Below are 20,963 nucleotides of genomic sequence, written 5' to 3' on the forward strand. Positions count from 1 at the left end.
AATAACAATTTCCTGTCCGAACTCAATAATCCAAATACAACCAAGCGTGCCATTCAGTGTAGACGACACATGACATGCTAGCTTGACCGAGGGTGTAAAAGGTATGTAAAATGTGCTGGGAATCTCACGCCAAACTAACTCATTAGTGCCCAGAGTTCTTGTGCAAGGGATTTTGGTGGAAGGGCACTAATCGTGCCGCCCTCCGCCTATCGGCTCATAGTTGCGCAGCTCATACCAGTAGGTCCCTAGCCTGGGGTTCCCTTCTTTATTAAATTTTGAAATTGCCCAGTTCTGTCCTTTATACAGGACACTGGGCGCCAATGGGTTAACCACTACCTCATTAACTCGTCTTCTGTACTTTTTAACTGTTTCATTTAACACACTTTGAATTACAGTTTCTATGTATTTTTTTTATACTGATATATTCACTCTTAGGAAATGAATAACGAAAATCACAGAATTTTTCGTATTAGCCTCATGGCTACATTAGTACTAAATACAAGGAGGGGAGGGGGAGAGCAAACTATTAACACAGAAGCCTTTCAGTCTCACAAGTGCGAGTTCCATATATATATATATATATATATATATATATATAAAACTCCAGTGATACTAAATACGGCAGTCTATTTCTTGGAGTCAGTAAAGTCTAATGAAACTGTATTTTACTGTAAATTTGTAATTTATATTCATTGCACATTAATTATTTCAATGAATCCATTACTGTCAGCTCAGAGCAATTCCAGTTCAATTAAATTTATTCAGATATATTTAAATTCATGGTCTTCACATTCAGTGCTTCCCAATTAACAGAGTGAACAGTGTGTAACTGATCTATTTTTTTCCAGTTTCTGGATTTTGATTTTTACGTCTCTCAATGCAGTGTTTCTCTTAACCCAAACACACACACACACACACACACACACACACACACACACACACACACACACAATAATAAACAAACAAATAAATAAATAAATAAATAAAATGCAGCCTATCCCATTAAAAAATTGAAGATCTTTTATCCTTTTCTCCACTGCTGTTACTATCCTACTTAGTCCCTAGTACTTGTATATGCCTGAATGCTATAATCAGTAATGGAAAGTCTTAATTATTGTCAGTGGTTTTAGTGAAATTTAAAGTAAAGTGACGATAAAAGGATCTACACCATCAAGTATGGAAAAGGATCAAGCAAGGGAGCCTGCCAATGGTATTTTAGGCTAGAAAAGAAGAAATATTTCATTCCACTTCCTGATATTGATACACACCTTGAAATTCGAAAAAAAGCCTCGTCAGTACCACCTCTCGCTTGTCCATAATCTTTCTAAGGACATGTTTAGGCTTGCTGTAACTTTTTTAGTTTCCGATAACTGTTTTAGTACTCAATTACCCCCCCCTTTTTTTTTTTGTCAGCAATACAGTTTCAAGCTTTTGAGAAAAGAAACATACATACCTCATTACTGTTTCATAGGTTCTCCAGAAATATGAGCGGATCTGCCATAGCTTGTATGGTTTCCGAAATAGAACAGTTTTGATATTCAGTTTGTCATTTTTTTAACATTTGATTGTAATATGATGGTGAATGTTCAGAATGGTCCTTAATTAACACTTATTACTTGTTCATAAACTCTCTGTTGATTTACTTTGGTCCACTGTCACCTTAATAGTTCCAAGAAAGCTAAGATTTGGTGTTAAATATGGATGCTTTTTCTTCGTTTTTAGATCTTCCGGACGAAATTTGAGCTAAAAAAGTGACACCTATTACGCTTCTATAAGCTTTCCAACGATATGCGTAGTTCCACTATGGGTGTAATAGTTTCAGAGATAACTAAGTTTGGTGCTGTGCTTTTCCACCTAACTGCGTCTACAGTAATATTCATTTTACTACTTGCTCCTTTCGCTCTATTGCTCGAAGTGTTATCTCTCCTAAATTGCTTTCGTCAGCAACTTCGCTTCTCTATCCCCCACTGAGGTACATAAGGAGGCTCCCTAACATCACTTCTAAACCAGTTTATGCTTGTTACATTTTAATATCATTTTCTGTGTTATATAAATTCTTCTGACATTGCCATACTCAGCAGAAATAATGTACAGACGGATATTAACAAGCCAGATCCAAAAACAAAACTCTAAGGAAGAGGTGCTAGGGAGCCTCCTTAACTGATAGGAATATGAGCCTGAGACTCTTTCCTAAACCAACATGCCATGCCATTATATTTTCTTCCAATTGGGCTTATCAATACTCCTAGGAACGTCTCTTGGTGGCAACCCCCGAGACCGGCATGGTGATCAGTGGACACAGCCTGGCCATACAGAGTATCATCAGGCACCAGGCCGGACCCTACAGTTGCTCCGCTTCCAACGTCGAGGGCGATGCACGAAGCACACCCATAAACATAACCGTCAACTGTGAGTAAGCAGGGCACAGCAGCTCTTTGTCTTTGTATTACGTAAAGTCATATAAAACGGATTTCTTGATGCACGACAGTGGGATCTGCACGTAAATTTTTATTTTGCTTTGTACATTGGAGGACGGCACATATTTGTGTGCATCAGTTTCAGCCAGAAATAATGACACCCCTTTCTGCCAGTTGATATTGTTACAGTGAGATGGTGAGAGGGCCGGGATAAGGGTATTGGATAAGTATAGGAATGGCGGATGAGTGTAAGGGGAAAGAACAAAGAAAATAATAAAGTGGAGAAGTATGGTGCACTCAAGGATGGATTATGCTAAGTAAAGTGGAGATTATAATTTTTTTTTGCTAAACTTTCCCTTCCTCTGAAGTTTGAGGTATTATTAAGATTTGGGTTTGTATTGCCAAATTAGCAAGATAAGTGTCTGGGTTTTAGCTGGGAGTTGATGGCACAGAGCAAGCCACAAGTCTGACAGATTTTGAATCAGGTATTTTAATGCGATTGGCATATGAATGAAACTGGAATTATAAAAAATACTTTTAGTTTGGCTGAGGAATCCAAGTTAATAGTTCATTAACGGCAGCACATACTTATTTGATATCAAATCTACGATACTGAGGTCACACAGTGCTTGTGTGTGTGTGTGTGTGTGTGTGTGTGTGTGTGTGTGTGTGTGTGTGTGTGTGTGTGTGTGTGTGCGCGCGCGCAACAAAGTTTCACATGTGTCAGGCCCGTAGCTTCATTCACTGGTCATTTCTAGATCAAGAGCAACCTTCGATCAATACTCAGCTTCAGGTATATCTTAATGCTGCCGCTCACAAAACAAAACATCTGCAATAGTCCAACACATAAATCAGTGTCCAGGGCAACTTCTTGCAACACTGGGGAATGTAGTTAAAGAACTACACTTAGTAGGACACTTGCCACAATCCCCCGTTACTCGTATAATACTCAGAAACCCAGAGAGTCCCACTCCGCACCTGTGTTACACCATACTACCCAGTAGAGGGAAAAATCCTCAAGACTAGCTTACGCACCCTGTCAAGACACACCCATACAGGACAAGTACAGTTATACTATAAAACACACACACACACATATATATATATATATATATATAATTTGGTTTTACGCCTGGTATCCCCGAAGGGCTAAGGCGTTGCCCATGAGCAGAGGACTTTGGATTGGAGCGTGTAGCATTTTATGACCGGATGCCCTTCCTGATGTCTACCAATGTCCCTTGGGTGGATTCGATCATCTGACCCTTTGATTAAAGCGGAGCGCTCTAACCCACTGAGCCACGGCTGATGCGTATATATATATATATATATATATATATATATATATATATATATATATATATATATATATATATATATAGCCCGACGCCCTAATCCCGCAAAGGGTGGTCGCAGACAAAACGCCTCCAAATCGCTCTGTCACCCACCATTTGACTACCCTCCCCCAACCCACCTCCTCTCCCTCATATACCTCTCAACTCCATCCCTCCACCGCATCCTCGGTCTACCCCTCCCTCTCCCTCCCTCCACCTCACCTACATACACCCTCTTAGTCAGTCTTTCATTCTCCATTCTCTCCACATGTCCAAACCACCTCAGTGTATTTCTCCTAATTTTCTTAATCACATCCACATCCACCCCACAACGTTCCTTCACTTCTTCATTCGTCAACCTGTCCCTCCATGTCACTCCACATGCTCCTCTCAAGTAACTCATTTCCACTGCTCTCACTCTTGACTTGTTCCCCTCTTGCAAGGTCTACGCCTCGCTTCCATACGTCAGGGTAGGGATCACAATACTATCATGCAGTGACTTCTTAACTTCCATACTCACCTCCCTATTTCTCATCACTGCTTTTAGTGAACCAACAACCTTCCTTCCCTGCTGTACCCTTTCATGCACTTCATCCCCCAAAGTTCCATCCTTACTCATCACACTACCCAGGTACTTGAATGCACTCACATTCTCCATATCCTCACCATCCAACCTCACTGTACATTCTGTGACTTCATTCCTCTCAAACACCATAACTTTACTTTTGTTTACATTAACTTTCAGCTTCCTCCTTCTACACACTGTCCGAAACTCATTCACCAAACCTTGCAACTCTCATTCATCTTCACTCAGCAATACTGTACCATCAGCAAACAGCAACAACGGAATCTTCCAAATCTCACCCTCATTCATTAGAGCCACCCCCACATCCACTGCCCTACCCTGCACCTCCTTTACAACCCCATCCATATATATATTAAACAGCCATGGAGACAACACACAACCCTGTTTCAGTCCCACATGGAGATAAAAAAATTCACTCAGCTCACCATCCACTTGCACCGTAGCCCTAGCTCCTTCGTACATACTCTTCACAGCATGCAACAATTTCCCATCCACTCCATATATTCTTAATACCTTCCACATACCTTGCCTATCTATTCTGTCATAAGCTTTCTCCAAGTCCACTAAACATCTTAGAACAAATATCTGATCTACACACCCTTTTCCCTTCCTAAATCCCCCTTGTTCTTCTCCAGCTAGCTCCTCTGTCATATGCCTAACCCTATCAATGAGTATTCTCCCATATATTTTACCAGTCACGCTAAGAAGGCAAATACCCCTATGGTTACCACATACTTCTCTCTCCTCTTTTCCTTTATATAAAGGAACAATTATACCTGATTTCCAGTCCTCTGGAATCCTTCCCTCTTCCTAAGCCAATCTACACAACTTCCATATCCATTCTACAAGAATCTCACCTCCATACATCAGCATTTCACCACACACTCCATCAATTCCTGGGGCCTTCTCCAACTTGATCTACTTCATTGCTTCCACTACTTCCGTCCTACTGATCTCTTCCTCCCTCCTCTCATCTCTTCTTCTCTCAGCCATTCCCCAACCACTTATACTCGCACTGGTTTCACTCTCTACATTCAACAAATCCTCAAAGTGCTCCTTCCATCTCCTCAATTTCTCTCTCTTCTCCATCAACAATCTATTATTCCTATCTTTCACTCCCTTACTATTTCCCCATTCACACTGCCTTACTTTCTTTACCTCCATCCAAAACAATTTCTTACTCTCCCTCCATTTCACACTCAGATTCCTCCCAAACTCTTCATCCACTTTCTTCTTACTCTCCTTCACCAGTCTCTTCACCTCCCTTCTCCTACTCACATATACCTCACTCTTCTCTCATCTTCTCTGCTACCTCTACTCGCTAACCATTCACTATATGCCTTCTTCTTTTGTTCCACAGCTCGTTTCACCTCATCATTCCACCATGCTGTCCCTTGCATCTCCTCCTTACTCCACAAACCACCTCACACGCTGTGCCTCTCTTCCGTAAATATCTTACATACGTCGTCCACCCCTTCCATCTGCTCTAGCTCATACCTTCTCAATCTTTCTTCCACTATTTTATTTTTTTTCATGTGAGGAAGAAGGAACCAAAGGCCATGAGCCCGCAAAACTGTTCCTTCCAAGAGAAAAACAAAATACAAGAGAGAGCCAAATTCAAGATCCATTCATTTCGAGATGCCTGGACACACTGTGTTTGAAAGACTGGAGATCATAGGAAGCAGGAAATACAGACAGAGGGAGACAGTTCCAGAGTTGACCTGTTGCATAAATGAAGGACTGGGAGTAACGATTAACTCTTGCATTAGAGAGTTGGACAGAAAAGGGGTGAGAGTTTGCTGCTAGACGGGTGCTACGCGCCCATCGTAGAAGTGGAGGAATGCATGCAGACAGTTCAGAGGAACAGTGACCATTGGAGTAGCGATAGAAAAGAGATAAAGATGCAACATTGCGGCGAAGAGACAGAGGTTGAAGGGAGTCAGCAAGAGGGGGAGAGTTAATGAGACGAAAAGCCTTTGACTCCACCCTATTGAGAAGAGCGGTATGTGGGGAGCCCCCCCACACATGAGAGTTGTACTTCACACAGGGGCAGATAAAACCCCTGTATAGAGTCAACAGCTGTGCAGGGGCAAAGAAGGAATGGAGTCGGCTTAGCGCACCCAATCGCTTGGAAGCAGATTTTACAAGAGATGTAATATGATCTTTCCAAGACAAGTTCCGAGCAAATGAAACCCCAAGCATGTTCAAGGATGATGCAGGATTAAGTTGGGTATTATTAAACATAAGTGGGTATACATGTGGAAGATTTTGTCGGGTTGATAGTTGCAAAAACTGAGTCTTTGATGCATTAAAAACAACCAGATTGTTTTTACCCCAGTCAGAGATACGAGCCAAGTCAGACATTAGGTGCGCCATAGCCTCATCCCTTACCTGTTGAAGTAACTGCTGAGATGGACGTTGTGGGAATTGAATGGAAAGGTGAAGGGTGGAGTCATCAACGTATGAGTGGATAGGGTTAGATGTACAGCTTAGAAGGTCATTGATGAATAAAAGGAAGAGAGTTGGTGATAGGACAGAGCCCTGAGGAACACCACTGTTAACAGATCTAGGAGAAGAACGATAGCCGTCTACAACAGCGGCTATAGAACAGCCAGAAAGGAAGCTAGAGATGAAGGCACAGAAAGAAGGATAGAAACCGTAAGAGGGCAGTTTGGGAATTAAAGCTTTAAGCCAGACTCGATCGAAAGCCTTTGAGATGTCAAGTGCAATGGCAAAGCTTTCGCCAAAGTCCCGAAAGGAGGATGACCAGGAGTCTGAAAGGTAGGTGAGAAGATCGCCTGTGGAGTGTCCCTGATGGAACCCATACTTTCGATCAGAAAGAAGGTTGGGATAGGAAAGATACGTTAAAATTTTTCTATTAAGAATAGACTCAAAAACTTTTGTGATACAGGATGTTAAAGCAGTTGGACGATAGTTAGAAGATTGGGAATGGTCACCCTTCTTTGGGACTGGCTGAATGAGAGCAAACTTCCAACAAGAAGGAAAGGTACAAGTTGACAGACAAAGGCAAAAGAGTTTGCCTAGGCAGGGTGTAAGCACAGAAGTACAGTTCTTGAGAACAACAGGAGGGACTCCAACAGGCCCATATGCCTTATTAGTACTGAGGCCAGCAATGGCAGAAAATACATCAGCTGAAGAAATTTTAATGTTAGCCATGAGGAAGTCAGAGGGGGGGAAGTGATGGAGGAACAGCACCGGAATCGTCTAAGGTGGAATTGGAGGAGAAAGTCTGACCGAAGAGATCTGCTTTATCAGTAAAAGAAATAGCTACAGAGCCATCAGAGTAGAAAAGAGGAGGGAAGGATGATGAGGTAAAGTTGTTAGAAAGGTTTTTGGCAAGGTGCCAGAAGGAGCGGGAATAGTTCGAGTTGGAGAGCTGAGAGCATTTTGTACAGATGATATTATTTTTAGCAGAGCGAAGAACAGACTTAGCACGATTCCGGGCAGAAATGTATAAAAGATGTGATTCAGGGGCGGGTTAGATCCGGTACCTTTTATAGGCCCTCTCCTTGTTCCAGACAGCATTAGAACAAGGGTGATTAAATCAAAGCTTTCTTGCGTTAGTCAAAGGATATGAGAAAGGAATGTATGTTTCCATGCCTGAGAGAATAAGCTCTGTAATGCACAAGGCTCTTATACTCTGTCATTTTCTCACTATCTTGCAAATTCTCCATTCTTCTCACAGGAGCTGTTTCCTCCAGTCTTCCCCTTCGTCTCCTCAACCATTTTCTTTGCAGCTTCACCTTGGCCATCACTAAGTGATGGTCCGAGACTCCATTCCCCCACCCTCTCCACACTCTTGCATCCAACACTTGTCTTCTCATTCGCTCATCCACACACACTTAGTCTATCATTACCTTTTGTTCAACAAGTTCACTATCCATCCTCCTCATTACTCTTCATGTATACCGGTGGATCATCTTATGTCGAAAGTAGGTGTTGGCTATTGCCAACCCCTTACCAGCACAGATGTCCACCAAAGCACTACCATTCCCATCTACATCAGCTGGCACACCCCACTGACCAACCACTCCATCCACTCGTACATTCCTAACTTTGCCATTCATGTCTCCAATCAAAAGCACTCTTTCGCTTATCTCAGATTTGTCCATATATGCTTCTACTCTCGCCCAAAACTCATCTTTCACTCTTGCCACTCGGTCCTCTGTCGGAGCATACACACACACAATCGCCCATGCTTGTATACCTACTTTCATCCTCACCCATACAATCCTTGCACCCACTGTTCCATACTCTCTTATATTCTCCTTCCACTTCTTGCTTATCATCAGACATACTCCCTCTCTTGCCCTCTCATTCTCATTAACCCCCACACATATACCTAAACCATATTCCCATTCTCTCACCCTTTCACATTTCCATTTAGTTTCAGTCAATCCACATATATCCACTCTTGCATCCTCAAGCACCTGAACAATCTCTCTCTCTTTCACTTCAACATTCACTCCTCTCACATTCCATGTTCCCAACCTCAGAATGTCCTTTGTCCATTCCTTAGTCGTCAACGTATGGTCCGTCCTGGTCCGAGGCGCTTTATTTGCTTTTTTTGTTAGTTCCTTTTATGGGGTGGGGCACTAACCCACCACCAACCCTTTTAGTCGCCTTGTACGACAAGCAGGGATACTTGGGGAGTATTCTTGAAACCCCCCTGCCCCCAGGGGGTATATATATATATATATATATATATATATATATATATATATATATATATATATATATATTATCTCCCAGATTATGGAAGAGGAAAAGACCACCTACAGTATACTATACTCATGGGAGACTTCAATGCAAAACTTGGAAAATCAAAAAATGGAGAAGCATGTATGGGAAAACTTGGAGTGGGAGAAAGGAACGAAAGAGGAGAAATGCTGGTAAACTTTGCAGAAATGTTTAACATGAGAATAATGAACACATTCTTCCACAAAAGAACAGGGAGAAAGTGGACCTGGAGAAGCCCAAATGGAGAAACAAAAAATGAAATCGACTTCATTATAGCAAAGAAGAATAACACAATCACAAATGTCACAGTTATCAACAAAGTAAGTATCGGAAGTGACCACAGAATGTTGGGTTGCACACCAAGATTCAATTTCAAAAGTGAAAGAAAGAAGATGATTAAAGATAAAAAGATATGCCCAATAAAAGTAAACGAAAACAAAGCAGCCTTTCAGTTGGAAATAAGGAACAGATTTCAGGCTCTAAGTAATGCTGAATGTGACATTGATGAGCTGAATGACAGACTAACAAAAGTGCTAAAAGAATCAGTGGAGATAGTAGGAAAACCTAATACAACCAAAGCCAAGAAGTATTCAGAAAAGACACTTGAGCTTATGACAAAAAGAAATGAAATGAAAGTAAAAACAAAGAAAGATGAAACAGAACGAGCGGAATTAAATAAGCTTATCAACAAAAGACAAAGAGAAGAAAAAAGAAAGAGAAACATGGATCAAATCAAAGAAACCATCAAAAAAGGAAAAAAGTCTGAAACAGGTCCGAAGTAAAATGGCACTTGGAAAGCAACAAATCACATCACTAAAAGACAAAAACGGTGAAGCCATTAAATGCAGAGATAAGATGTTGAAGAGAGTTGAAGAATTTTACAAAGAACTATATGCATCAAAGACAGTAGTTCCAATAGCTAACTTTTCAGTTGACATAAGTGAAATACCTGCGGTAACAGCAGACGAAGCAAATAATTCTCTCAATAATATGGAAAGAGGGGAAGCTCCGGGAGAAGAAGGAATAGTAGCAGATTTATTCTTGGATGCAGGAGTAGAAGTACAAACAAGGCTTGCTCACTTAATTATTCAATGTATAAAATGGAAGAAAACCCCCAAAACTTGGTGTAATGCAATAGTTATTTTACTTTATAAAAAAGGTAACTCGAAAGACCTTAGTAACTATCGACCCATTAGCTTGCTATCAGTCATTTACAAACTTTTCACTAAAGTCCTTACAAACAGAATAACTACAAATTTGGAAGAAAACCAACATCGTGAACAGGCAGGATTCCGAAGCGGGTACTCGACTACTGATCATCTACACACAATGAATCAACTAATTGAGAAAATTACGGAATATAATAAACCTCTGTTCATAGGTTTTGTTGATTACGAAAAGGTTTTCGTTTCAGTGGAGCATGGCAACTATAAATTCATTGCGAGAACAAAGAGTGAATGAGAACACTGTAAAACATGCTCGAAAACATATATAAAGAGGGAACTGCTACAGTTAAATTACATAAGGACTCAGAAAAAAATAAGATTGAGAAGGGCGTGCGTCAGGGAGATACAATTTCACCAAAGTTATTTACACCATGCCTAGAAAGTATTTTCAGAAAGCTAGACTGGGAAAACAAAGGCGTGAACATAGATGGAGAAAAGCTAAACCATTTAAGATTTGCAGATGACATTGTCCTAATCTCGGAAACACCAGAGACATTGCAAGAAATGTCAAATGACCTGAACAGAGAAAGTCTCAAAGTAGGGCTAAAGATGAACCGGAGTAAAACTAAAGTAATGTTTAATTCACAAACACGAAAGAGCGTCATCAGAATAAGTGGAGAAATTCTTGAAGAGGTCGAGGAGTACAATTACCTGGGACAAATATTAAAATTAACAGAAGATAATGATAGCGAAATAAAAAGACGCATTACAATTGGATGGAAAGCTTTCGGTAAACATAGGGACATTATGAAAAGTAACTTGCCAGTTTGTATGAAACGAGAAGTATATAACGAATGTATAATTCCAGCTATGAAGTATGGTTGTGAGACCTGGAAACTGACAAAATCAATGGAAAATAAATTAATTCGTTCTCAGAGAGCAATGGAAAAGTCAGTGTTGGGAATATCTTTAAGAGACAGGAAAAGATCAACTTGGGTGAGAGAGCAGACTAAAGTCAAAGATATAGAAGTTATAAAAGAACAGAAATGGAGGTGAGCGGGCCATGTAGCAAGAATAAGGGATAATCGATGGAACAAGAGGTTGACTGACTAGACACCAAGAGATTGTAAGCGTAGCCGAAAAAGGCCAGACAGGAGGTGGAGGGATGAGATAGAGAAATTTGCTGGGAAAACGTGGCAAAGATTGGCTCAGTCAAGGAATTCGTGGTGAAGGTTGGGGGAGGCGTTTGTTCAGCAGTGGACTAGTTATGGCTGATGATGATGATGAAGATGATGGTGATATATATTATATGTATATAGATAGATAGATAGACAAATAGACAGATAGAGATGGATAGATAAATATAGATAGATAGATATACAGTAAATAATATGCATCATCCAATCCTACGTTGTCCCATGAGAAGCGTAGGAGCCTGGGGCGAAGCAAGTTGGTCCTGACATTTAAGACAGTGACCAGCCTCACTCATCCCTGAGTGGCATTGCGTGAGCAATAAACCCCAACCATCCCTTGGATATAAACCTTCACCTGCTCAATCCGATTGGAGCGCCGTTATTACCCACTAAACCACCAGGCGCCAAAATTGGTTATATGGTTACCACCCAGAGTAGTAAATACTTTCCTGGTGTATAGGAAACCATTTGTCTTGTCACTCAGTGTAGAGTCACCCACAGGCAGAAGGAAGAGAAAAGAATGAAGGAAAGAAAGCCAGAAGAGGGAGTTTAAAGTCACCCGTAGGCAGGACAAGGAAAGAATGAAGGAAAGAAAGACAAAAGAGGATGGAAGGAAAGAAGGATGGAGGAGAGGAAAGGGCAGACAGCCGAGAGCAGCACTACACTAAGTGAGTGGATGGTGAGCGTCCCCACCAACCATATATATATATATATATATATATATATATATATATATATATATATATATATATATATATATATATATATATATATATATATATATATATATATTATACAGTACACTTAAAATATATTGTGGTTCAAAAGCAGAGAAGCGCTGCGACGAGTTCTGCACGTTTTTAATGCCCTAAAAACAATTAGAATTCGGTAAGAAGGAGTTAGATTAACTCGACGTTAAACCGTGACACATGAGGAAATTTTTTCGGGCAAGTGTTTGTCCGATAATATGTCCAGTCATATTCTAGGAATTTTTCACACAGATGTTCGGCATTTTGTAATAGGGTTATGTTAGCATCCTTCCTGGATTCTGTGAAACGGCCAAATGCTGCTAAATATGAAATTATTACTTGTGCTTAAATAGAAAGAATATTAATTACTTAATATACAATAGTTAAATAATTCTTCTGACCCTCTAAACCAAGACGACAAAAAACTGAAATTATGCTTTGGTTATCACAGACTCTTACATCTATAATTTAAATAATGTACTGACACCGTCATGCCAGTATATGAAAAATTTAAGGAATATAATCGCAGTGGTGAAGTGTTTTCTTTAACACCATAAGATGTGTACCACAATCTTTACAAAGTCCAGAACCCAGTACAGTAAGTACTTTTATACTGTTTCAAAAGTTTTATTGTTTTTCATTTGTAAATTACAGAGACTTAAGTCTTCCTACAAGTCGCTAGCTGCACTTTGTACCGACGTGGCACACTACATTTTAGATTATTATGATTCTGTTCAGGTTTCATGTTTGAATACACAACTAGCACTAATCATGTTGTTATCATGTGCCAGTTACGTCCACGACATGACCGTATTTAAGACCCTGTAGAAAAAGAGACTGGACAGCCAATATTTTCAGCGGCTTGCTAATTGGCCGGCCGGCATGGGGCCATTTCTGTGCAACCTCACAGCCTGGGTGCTGGCTGACTGCAGATTCATCTAAATTTGTCTCATCACCTTCTGTGATACGTGATTGGTTGATTAATAAAATGCCGCTTTAACTGTAGCATATTTTCTTATATTAAGGAACTGAAGATTTTTGTTTTAATCTTTATCTCTACCTATGGATTTTACTTCAAGGTACACGTGAACACGGAGATAATCGCCGAATTATAATGCTGACAAGCCAAACTGTTGGTAGCCGCAAAATGAGGGGTGTTGTGTTCTTTTACTAGTGCGTTTATTCCCTTGTTAAGGGTTAAATTGTGCTTCATTTGGGTGCAGTAACATTCATGGACCATCTATGCAACTCTCCCGACTCGCTTGTGATCCAAGAAGAAGGTAATTAAGGGATAATAAGGTGGAGAGAGCAAGCTCGTCTACGAGCGGGTGTTGTCAGCTTTACTAGGCAAGTTTTATTTACTGTACATGTATTTGGCCCACATCCACATAAGGAGGTAAGCCTAGATAATATCCAGATGGAAACCATTTTACCACAATTGTGGATATTAAGAACAACAACCTGTTAATTCAACCAAAAACACCATCAGACTTAAACATCCTGGGCAATAACATAATCACTGCTGGTGTTAATCGATCTAGCGTCGTATGGTAACTCTTCCCTGATCTTTATATGGTTCGAAATTAGCCAGCTGATACATAGAGGAAAATATAATTTTCATACATTACACAGTTTTAAGCTACTTATTACAGGAGCACCATTTGTGCAAACATAGCATGATAGATATTAAAAAATGCACCATAAAATATGAAAAGCAGTTAAATCTAGCAGTGATCATTCATTTTTTATGCGTACTTGAGTGTTGCCCAGCAAGCATACATTCACTGCACCAGCATGGCAGCTGTCCAGTCTCTTTCTATATGGTCTGTAGAGGGTATTGGAGCCATCCGTCTCACACGCTTATACCCTATTCACTTAACCCTGTCATGAGGAGCCCAGAAACAGTCTGAAGGTTGCTGCTGATTGGCTAATGATATACTAGGCGCGGCAGCAGACTGCGAGGTGGGCTTGGTCAGTCTGACTATAGTTTTCTCTGGTGCTTCATACAGTTCATTCGGAATGTACATTATTTGTTTTTTATTACAACCTTATAGTACATACATTGCAATGTATGAAACATGGAGGCGACTTGTTTGTGGCCACCCCTTACGGGATTAAGGCGTCTGGCAACAACAGTCACTGCCATATAACAAGGCATTTGAAGTACCGGGAACAATAGATATGGAATGGTAACGACCTCTGTCCCTCAGTCGGTACTATGGGTGTGGTGAGCGTTCGACCCATGGTTCATAGTCACACTGACTGCCATCCCACCACTCTCCCACCAACGCTACCACCCCACTTTTACCCCGTCGTGTTGGCCAGTCGTGGACGTCCATTCATTCGTCCCAAATGACTGAGTTAAGTGAATACCCTGTACAACAATCCTCCTCGCTTTATGTACCCTTACTGAGATGGTATGTGTAGCATCTAACCTTACTCATCACTTTTGTCATTTTCGTCTTCATCATCGAGTGTAATAACAGAGACGGAGCCCTCCATTGACTCACATCTTTGTACTGTGTTGCACAGTTCACAAAGAGTAGTTTTTCACTGGCTATTTTCTTCCTCTTAAGTGATGTAATAATTGGTGTATTTTTTCAAATTCTGTGAAGGAAACCCTTACGTGGGCAAAATTTCCTCTAGTGAAAAAAAAAAAAAATCACTATAATATAACGGCTGTCACTACTTCCACGGCATCATATCTGACGGCCATTAGCCCTATAAGAGGAGGGATGATTACTGAGGAAGTGTGCGATGTCTACCTCTCGTGCAATACAAATTGCTTGAAAGGTGGTCACTGAAGTGTGCAACATTTACCTCCCACGCAACACGCTAGGCTGTCACTGAGGCAGTCTGAGGTACCTATCTCTTGCACAATGCAAATCACTTGACAGGTGGTCACTGATGTAATCTGCGATACCTACTTCTCGGGTTCTTCATTGAACAAAGTCTGTCTGAAACTGGTAAGCATTTTTTTTCTTATAAGTTCGGCGAAAATTGCCGCAGTTGAGCAGTGTATTATAGCCTAATTTGGACGCTGGTTGGTTGTAATTCAAAAACTTTGTTCTGTCAAGTCTCATGATGCCAAGGTTGTTCTACATAATGAAAAAAAAATACAAACCTTTTGCACATAATTACACTTGTCAATCAGTTATCTAGGAAATGTAGCAAAGGCTAAAAGATAAACTATGTGGTTTCAGAACATAAAACTTTGTCACGGGAATGAAGTGTAAACAGCAGTATCTAAAATACTTAATAATGTGCCATGAACCAGTCAGTTGAGGGCAAATGGCAATTATATTAATCCGTTCCGTGTCAGATCCCTCACCAGCCATTTACCCCCCTATGCCAAGGGTCTGGGAGGCTGAGTGACCCCCTATGCCTGCGATTTTTCATTTTTCTTATTGCATGAATGGACCTGGAGTACTTGACAAATAAACCAAGTGATGGTACAAATGCTCACCTTGACTGTATTTCAAGCCAAAAACAGGTGTTCATTGTCTTGTGACAGTGAGCACTTTGTGGTGCATCGTTTCCGTAGACTTCATCGGCACAATTGGTCTCTGATTGCATCCGATGACTGCTTTCAGGAACCGTCAGCAGCTGATATGGATAGATAATCCATACTGGTGTGGACTGGGTGGATACATGGACTAAATGATGTTTGCAGATGTGTCCTGCTTGATGTAATTTAGCCACAGTCGGAAAAATGATGTGAAGTTGGGGTTTCGTTCTAGTCTGACATATTTTCACTTTCACTTATTTCGTATATTATATTTGCTCTAAGGCGACGCCAAGCACCTGATGATGGATGCACATGAGCTGGATGCGTTGCACCTCGCTCAGAAATGTATCCACGTGTTGGTTTCTGTGGTGTGGGAACATTAGATTCATCCCCGCTAGAGGTGCTTTCCTCAGATGCCACATAATCGCTGTCAGTATGACTATCATCAACCACTGAGCCATCACTTTCCGTTAGTTCATCAGTATCAGTAGCATCCAGCTTTCCCTGGGACTCAGGAGTACACACTGTATCCTTTGTGGAGCCGCGCAGCATGGTGACACTCCGGAATTCACTCAGAGACTGATGCGTCCAAGCAGGCGGGATCCTTACCTAACCTGACACCTTCCCTCCATCCTCTCATAGGCATGGAGCAGGAAGGTGTCTGCTAACATTTCAGTCATGCAAATAGAGCAAGCTGAAAAAATTTAGTGGAAGTGTCTCCAACACCGAGTCCATACCAGGTATGGACCTGGCATGGCAGGCAGTGATTGGTTGTCCATACCAGGTACGAACCAGGCATGGCTGACACTGTTAAGTTGTCCGTAATAGGTGCGGACTTGGCACTGTACGGGTTAAGACAAATTCATCTGTTCCTACTTACATCAATGACATATTAATATTTATGTTTACTCATGTACACTGGTTACTGCCATTTCAGTGGAGAAAAAAAATATATACAAACTCTATCTACCATTTGAAGGGGAAGCATGCCATGTCTTCACAGGCGAAAAGACAAGCCAGTATTTAGTGTCAGTAATGTTTCCAGGGCAAGGAGAATTTCTCTTTTCTAGAGAAACTCTGATCCATACATTAAAAAAAAAAAAAAAAAAAAAAAATCTGCCGGGAGTAAGGGGTTTAAAGTGTTGCTTTGAGAAAATACTCTGGCAGTACTTATGTGTATAAAGTGGTACTTTGAGAAAACACTCTGGTAGTATATATATGCAAAAATTAAGTTCTTATTCGGCTCACCACCCAGACTAAACGATGGCAGTGAAGTTCAAGAGGTGGGCCCTACACTGACATTTATTGTCCAGGAAGAACGCTTGCATGTGCTTGGGCCTCTATTGGCTTACTTCTCACCGTTAGGCTGAGTGCTTACCAGTCCTCAGGGATATCAGCCTCCCAACTATCGTCCCAAATACGAGACATGGCTCATTCTTCTATTCTTTCATCAGCCATACCAGGCCCTTTCCACCTCCCTACCCCTTCATTCCCCGTCTCAGACCCTTCCTATCTTTTTCTACTTTCGTACCCAATACCAGGCCCTTCCCCTTTCCTATCTCTTTATCACCAGGAACAAGTTCCCTCTTGATTTGTACGTAATTCATGGAGAATCATCGTGAATACGAATTTTCACTAATGCCTCTCTCCGATGCTTGTGAAGAGCGAGACAAGTTTTTCTCGGACAATTAAAAGCAAAAGGGGGAATCAGTTAAACACGTCAACACTCGATGTGGTACTTCATGCAGAAGCAACATCTGATGCTGCTACATGCCAAAATTTCATGATTCTGCCTAGCCACCTTTATAGTATGGTGAAAGAATGAAGGAAACTTTATGACTCTTTGCATTTGATTATAGGAATGTACATGTGATTATTGTAAGTATTCTGAAGACCATACTCTACTGTATAATTAAATTTTTTGCAAACTATAGTGCTGCCAATAATGTATCGGGTTCAAGTACACAGTTGTAAAATACAGAGAAATATGATGACAAAGAGAAAAATATTGAAGGCTGATATTGGGAAATTTAACCAAGTACACCAGGCTGCACTATATGTAACGTCCAGCGCAGACCAAACTGGTGTACAGTGTAAACCGAAAGAGATAACTTTTTGATGACCAGCTCATAAGCCCATCTCTGGCTACATCCCCTACAGTTAAACCCTCCTCCCACTCATTTGCCCCAAGAACCTGTTCCTGCATTGACCAGTTTTCCCTCATGGACCTACTGTATTTTCTCCCCACTGGGAAATGTGAGTCTCCAGTTTTCTCCCATGCCCTTATCTTGCCCATGGACCTTGTTTTACCCATTGAGTCGATTTTTTCATTTGAACCCATTTCCTCCAAGGACTGATTCCCCCATAGACATATTGCATTTTCTCCGTGGATTTGTACCCCCCCATTTTACCTATCTTCCCCATGGACCTATTCCCCCCCCCCCCGTGGACGTATTTTTCCCCAATGACATATTTTTCTCTTCGGACTTATTTTCCACCATGGATTTTTTCGCTGAACCTACTTTCCTCCATGGACCCATTATCCCTCATGGACCAAATTTCTCCTCGTGGGACACCGAATCTCCTCATGGGCCTACTTTCTTACGTGCCTTAATTTTTCCCATGGACATTTTTTCACCATTGAACCTGTGTTTCCAATTGAACCCATTTCCCCTAAGGGTTGATTCCTCTGTGGAAATATTTGCCTGTGTACCTAATCCCCCAGTAGACCTATTTTTATCTATCCATCCACCAGTTCACCCACTAACTCACACACACACCCACCAACGAGTGTTATCTGTTTCCGAAGTACCACGATGACGTGGCAAGTTCCCAAAGACAGACAGACAGACGCGCGCGGGCGCAGAGAGAGAGAGAGAGAGAGAGAGAGAGAGAGAGAGAGAGAGAGATCCATGTGGGACACAATCGACGATTTTCTGAAATGGTTTTGGGTTTAGCTGAGTGTTTGTCCTTGTTTGCCTGATAGGAAGTTGGCAAGACACTGACATTCACTGCCTTCCATAACTTTGTTCAAGATATTGCCTATCAGGATGGTCATGGTTATTGTGTAAAAAAAAAATAAAAATAAAAATTTTACGTCTGTTGCTGCTAGTATGGTTCATAATGGGGTTTGTTCTTGCTAAAACCATCCGAGATGAATTGAGTCAATTTAGAAACGTGTTGGGGGTACAACAGGCGACTGCCGAGGTACTATTATAAAGGATTAATGTTTCCATGATTCAGATGTTGTAAAGAGATCATGGTCTATATGATATGATCTGTTGGGTGATCTGCGTGGCTTGAGTACTGGGATGATGAGTGCTTTCCACCATATATTAGTTTAACTTATCTCGATGTACATCCAGGAAAAGTTGCAGAGTTCAGTTAGGATATTTGTGACTGATGTAGGACAGTTGACCAACGTAACCTTCTAACTTTTACCTATATATTTCCCTGCCAGATGCTTTGGTGTGCGTGGGTGAGAGCTCGGCAGAACAGTTGAATGCTTTAGATGTGGCCTTCCCCTCTCCTTTACCTAAGTACTCCTTGACAAGTATGCTTGTAGGCGCATATTGCTGCCCATCAAGAAGGGTGAATGGTGCAATTGTAGCACTGATGCTCAACGCACCCTTCTTACCATGTCCTACATTTTCCCTCACCAGATGCGCCGGTGTGTGTAAGTGGCAGCGTGGCAGGACAGGTGTATGCGGCAGGTGTAGGACAAATGATTAACGTGACCTGCGGTGTCTTCGCCTCTCCTCCCATAGTTAAGTTCTCATGGGTCTTCAACAACTCTGTTAAGTCAGAGAGATTGCCCGGCGACCAGGTGATCTTGAGTCCAGGTGAGAGAGAGAGAGAGAGAGAGAGAGAGAGAGAGAGAGAGAGAATGTCAGACTTGATCGAGCCAGATGGACGAAGTCGATGATCATTATTATTGTAAGAAGTGTATCTGTGTGCGTGCGTCAAAAACTCAAATCGTAACAAGTCTTTATTGTAGAAAGAAAAGTTATTAATAAAAGTTGTTTTGAGTCACAACATGAGTTCACGTCACCCACCCAGCTTGGGAGTCATCCAGGATGATATATAATTGTAAAATTTTCATTTACCGGATTTTTTACAGCCTATCTGGCTCACAGATGACGGGTAGTCTTGTGACATTTATAATGCAAGTTATTAATTTCCTGATGTAAACATCATCCACGGAAGGGATGATCATGCAGATATACGCATTCTTACTGCCATTTATGTAATTATTTTATTTATTTGTCTGGTTAATAGCTCCATACAACATCTCACAGCTGTGTCAAGTGTCAAGGGAATCTTGCTAAACTAATTAACTGAAATCTTACCGATCATTTTCAGCCATTATATCCATCGGCTGGTCACTGTTATCTAATTTCACGTAGCTTCGACTCGTGTCTGTACACATAACAAGGAACATATGCGACTGGCTGCTGCCATTACATTTACTGTAATTAATTGGTGAAGGAGAAATGGGATTGTCATAACTTCACGAGAATGCTATTCTACGAGCAGTTTTATCTGATGTGTACGCTATATGTTGCTACGTCTTCATCGATGCCTCCTTTTTGTCCTGAATATATGATTTCTTTTTTTTATTTATCTCTTCCCATGCCGTGTCTGTGGCTGAGCTCAGGTGGCCACAGCGTGGCTCAGTTCTGGGTGCGTGAGGTAGATGACTACGGGACGCTGCAGTGCTGGGCCGAGAATACTATTGGCAAGATGGCATCACCCTGCCTCTTTACCATCATTCCAGCAGGTGGGACAACACAGTATTTCTCGTCTGTATGTCTATGGTTTTTTTCTAGTTTGGTACTGCCAGACCATTTCACACATGTCAGGAGATGACTCTTTTTAAAGGAGATAAATTAGACGAACGGGAAAGAGTCATCCTTTGTTTGTGCCATTAGTGGAACATATAATGACGGTAAAAGTACTTATTTCTTCTCTGCTGTTGATTAATTTAGGTAGCGTGAAATACTAGCTAGCAATAGTTTATCTGACATTCTAAAACTGAACGTCAGTATCTTGAGGCCTCCCTCCTATACCTCGACTTAAGTTGCAAGAATAAAGCCACTAGTGATGGACTTCCACCACACCCTTTTCTCATTTAAAATCAAACACTCCTTTGGTTGATCTATAGTACCTCGATTAGACTGATGCATACCGAGAGTTACAATGCAAGTTCTGCTTCTTAAGGTGAATATAATGCTCTGAACTTAATCAGAAAA

At 41.1% G+C, this 20,963-nt stretch overlaps 1 protein-coding gene across 1 annotated transcript in view; it reads left to right on the forward strand.

The window, feature by feature from the left end:
- Positions 1 to 20,963, forward strand: part of LOC145412368 (uncharacterized) — a 417,977-nt gene that overhangs the window by 354,807 nt on the left and 42,207 nt on the right. Inside the window, exons 15-17 of the mRNA XM_080282257.1 lie at positions 2,250 to 2,409; positions 19,374 to 19,553; positions 20,369 to 20,491. Coding sequence (XP_080138383.1) covers positions 2,250 to 2,409; positions 19,374 to 19,553; positions 20,369 to 20,491 — 463 coding nt within the window. The remainder of the gene's footprint in view (positions 1 to 2,249; positions 2,410 to 19,373; positions 19,554 to 20,368; positions 20,492 to 20,963) is intronic.

The sequence above is a fragment of the Coenobita brevimanus genome, chromosome 93 (genome assembly GCF_032717465.1).
Source record: "Coenobita brevimanus isolate Jiangsu-jjx chromosome 93, ASM3271746v2, whole genome shotgun sequence".
NCBI lineage: Eukaryota > Metazoa > Arthropoda > Malacostraca > Decapoda > Coenobitidae > Coenobita > Coenobita brevimanus.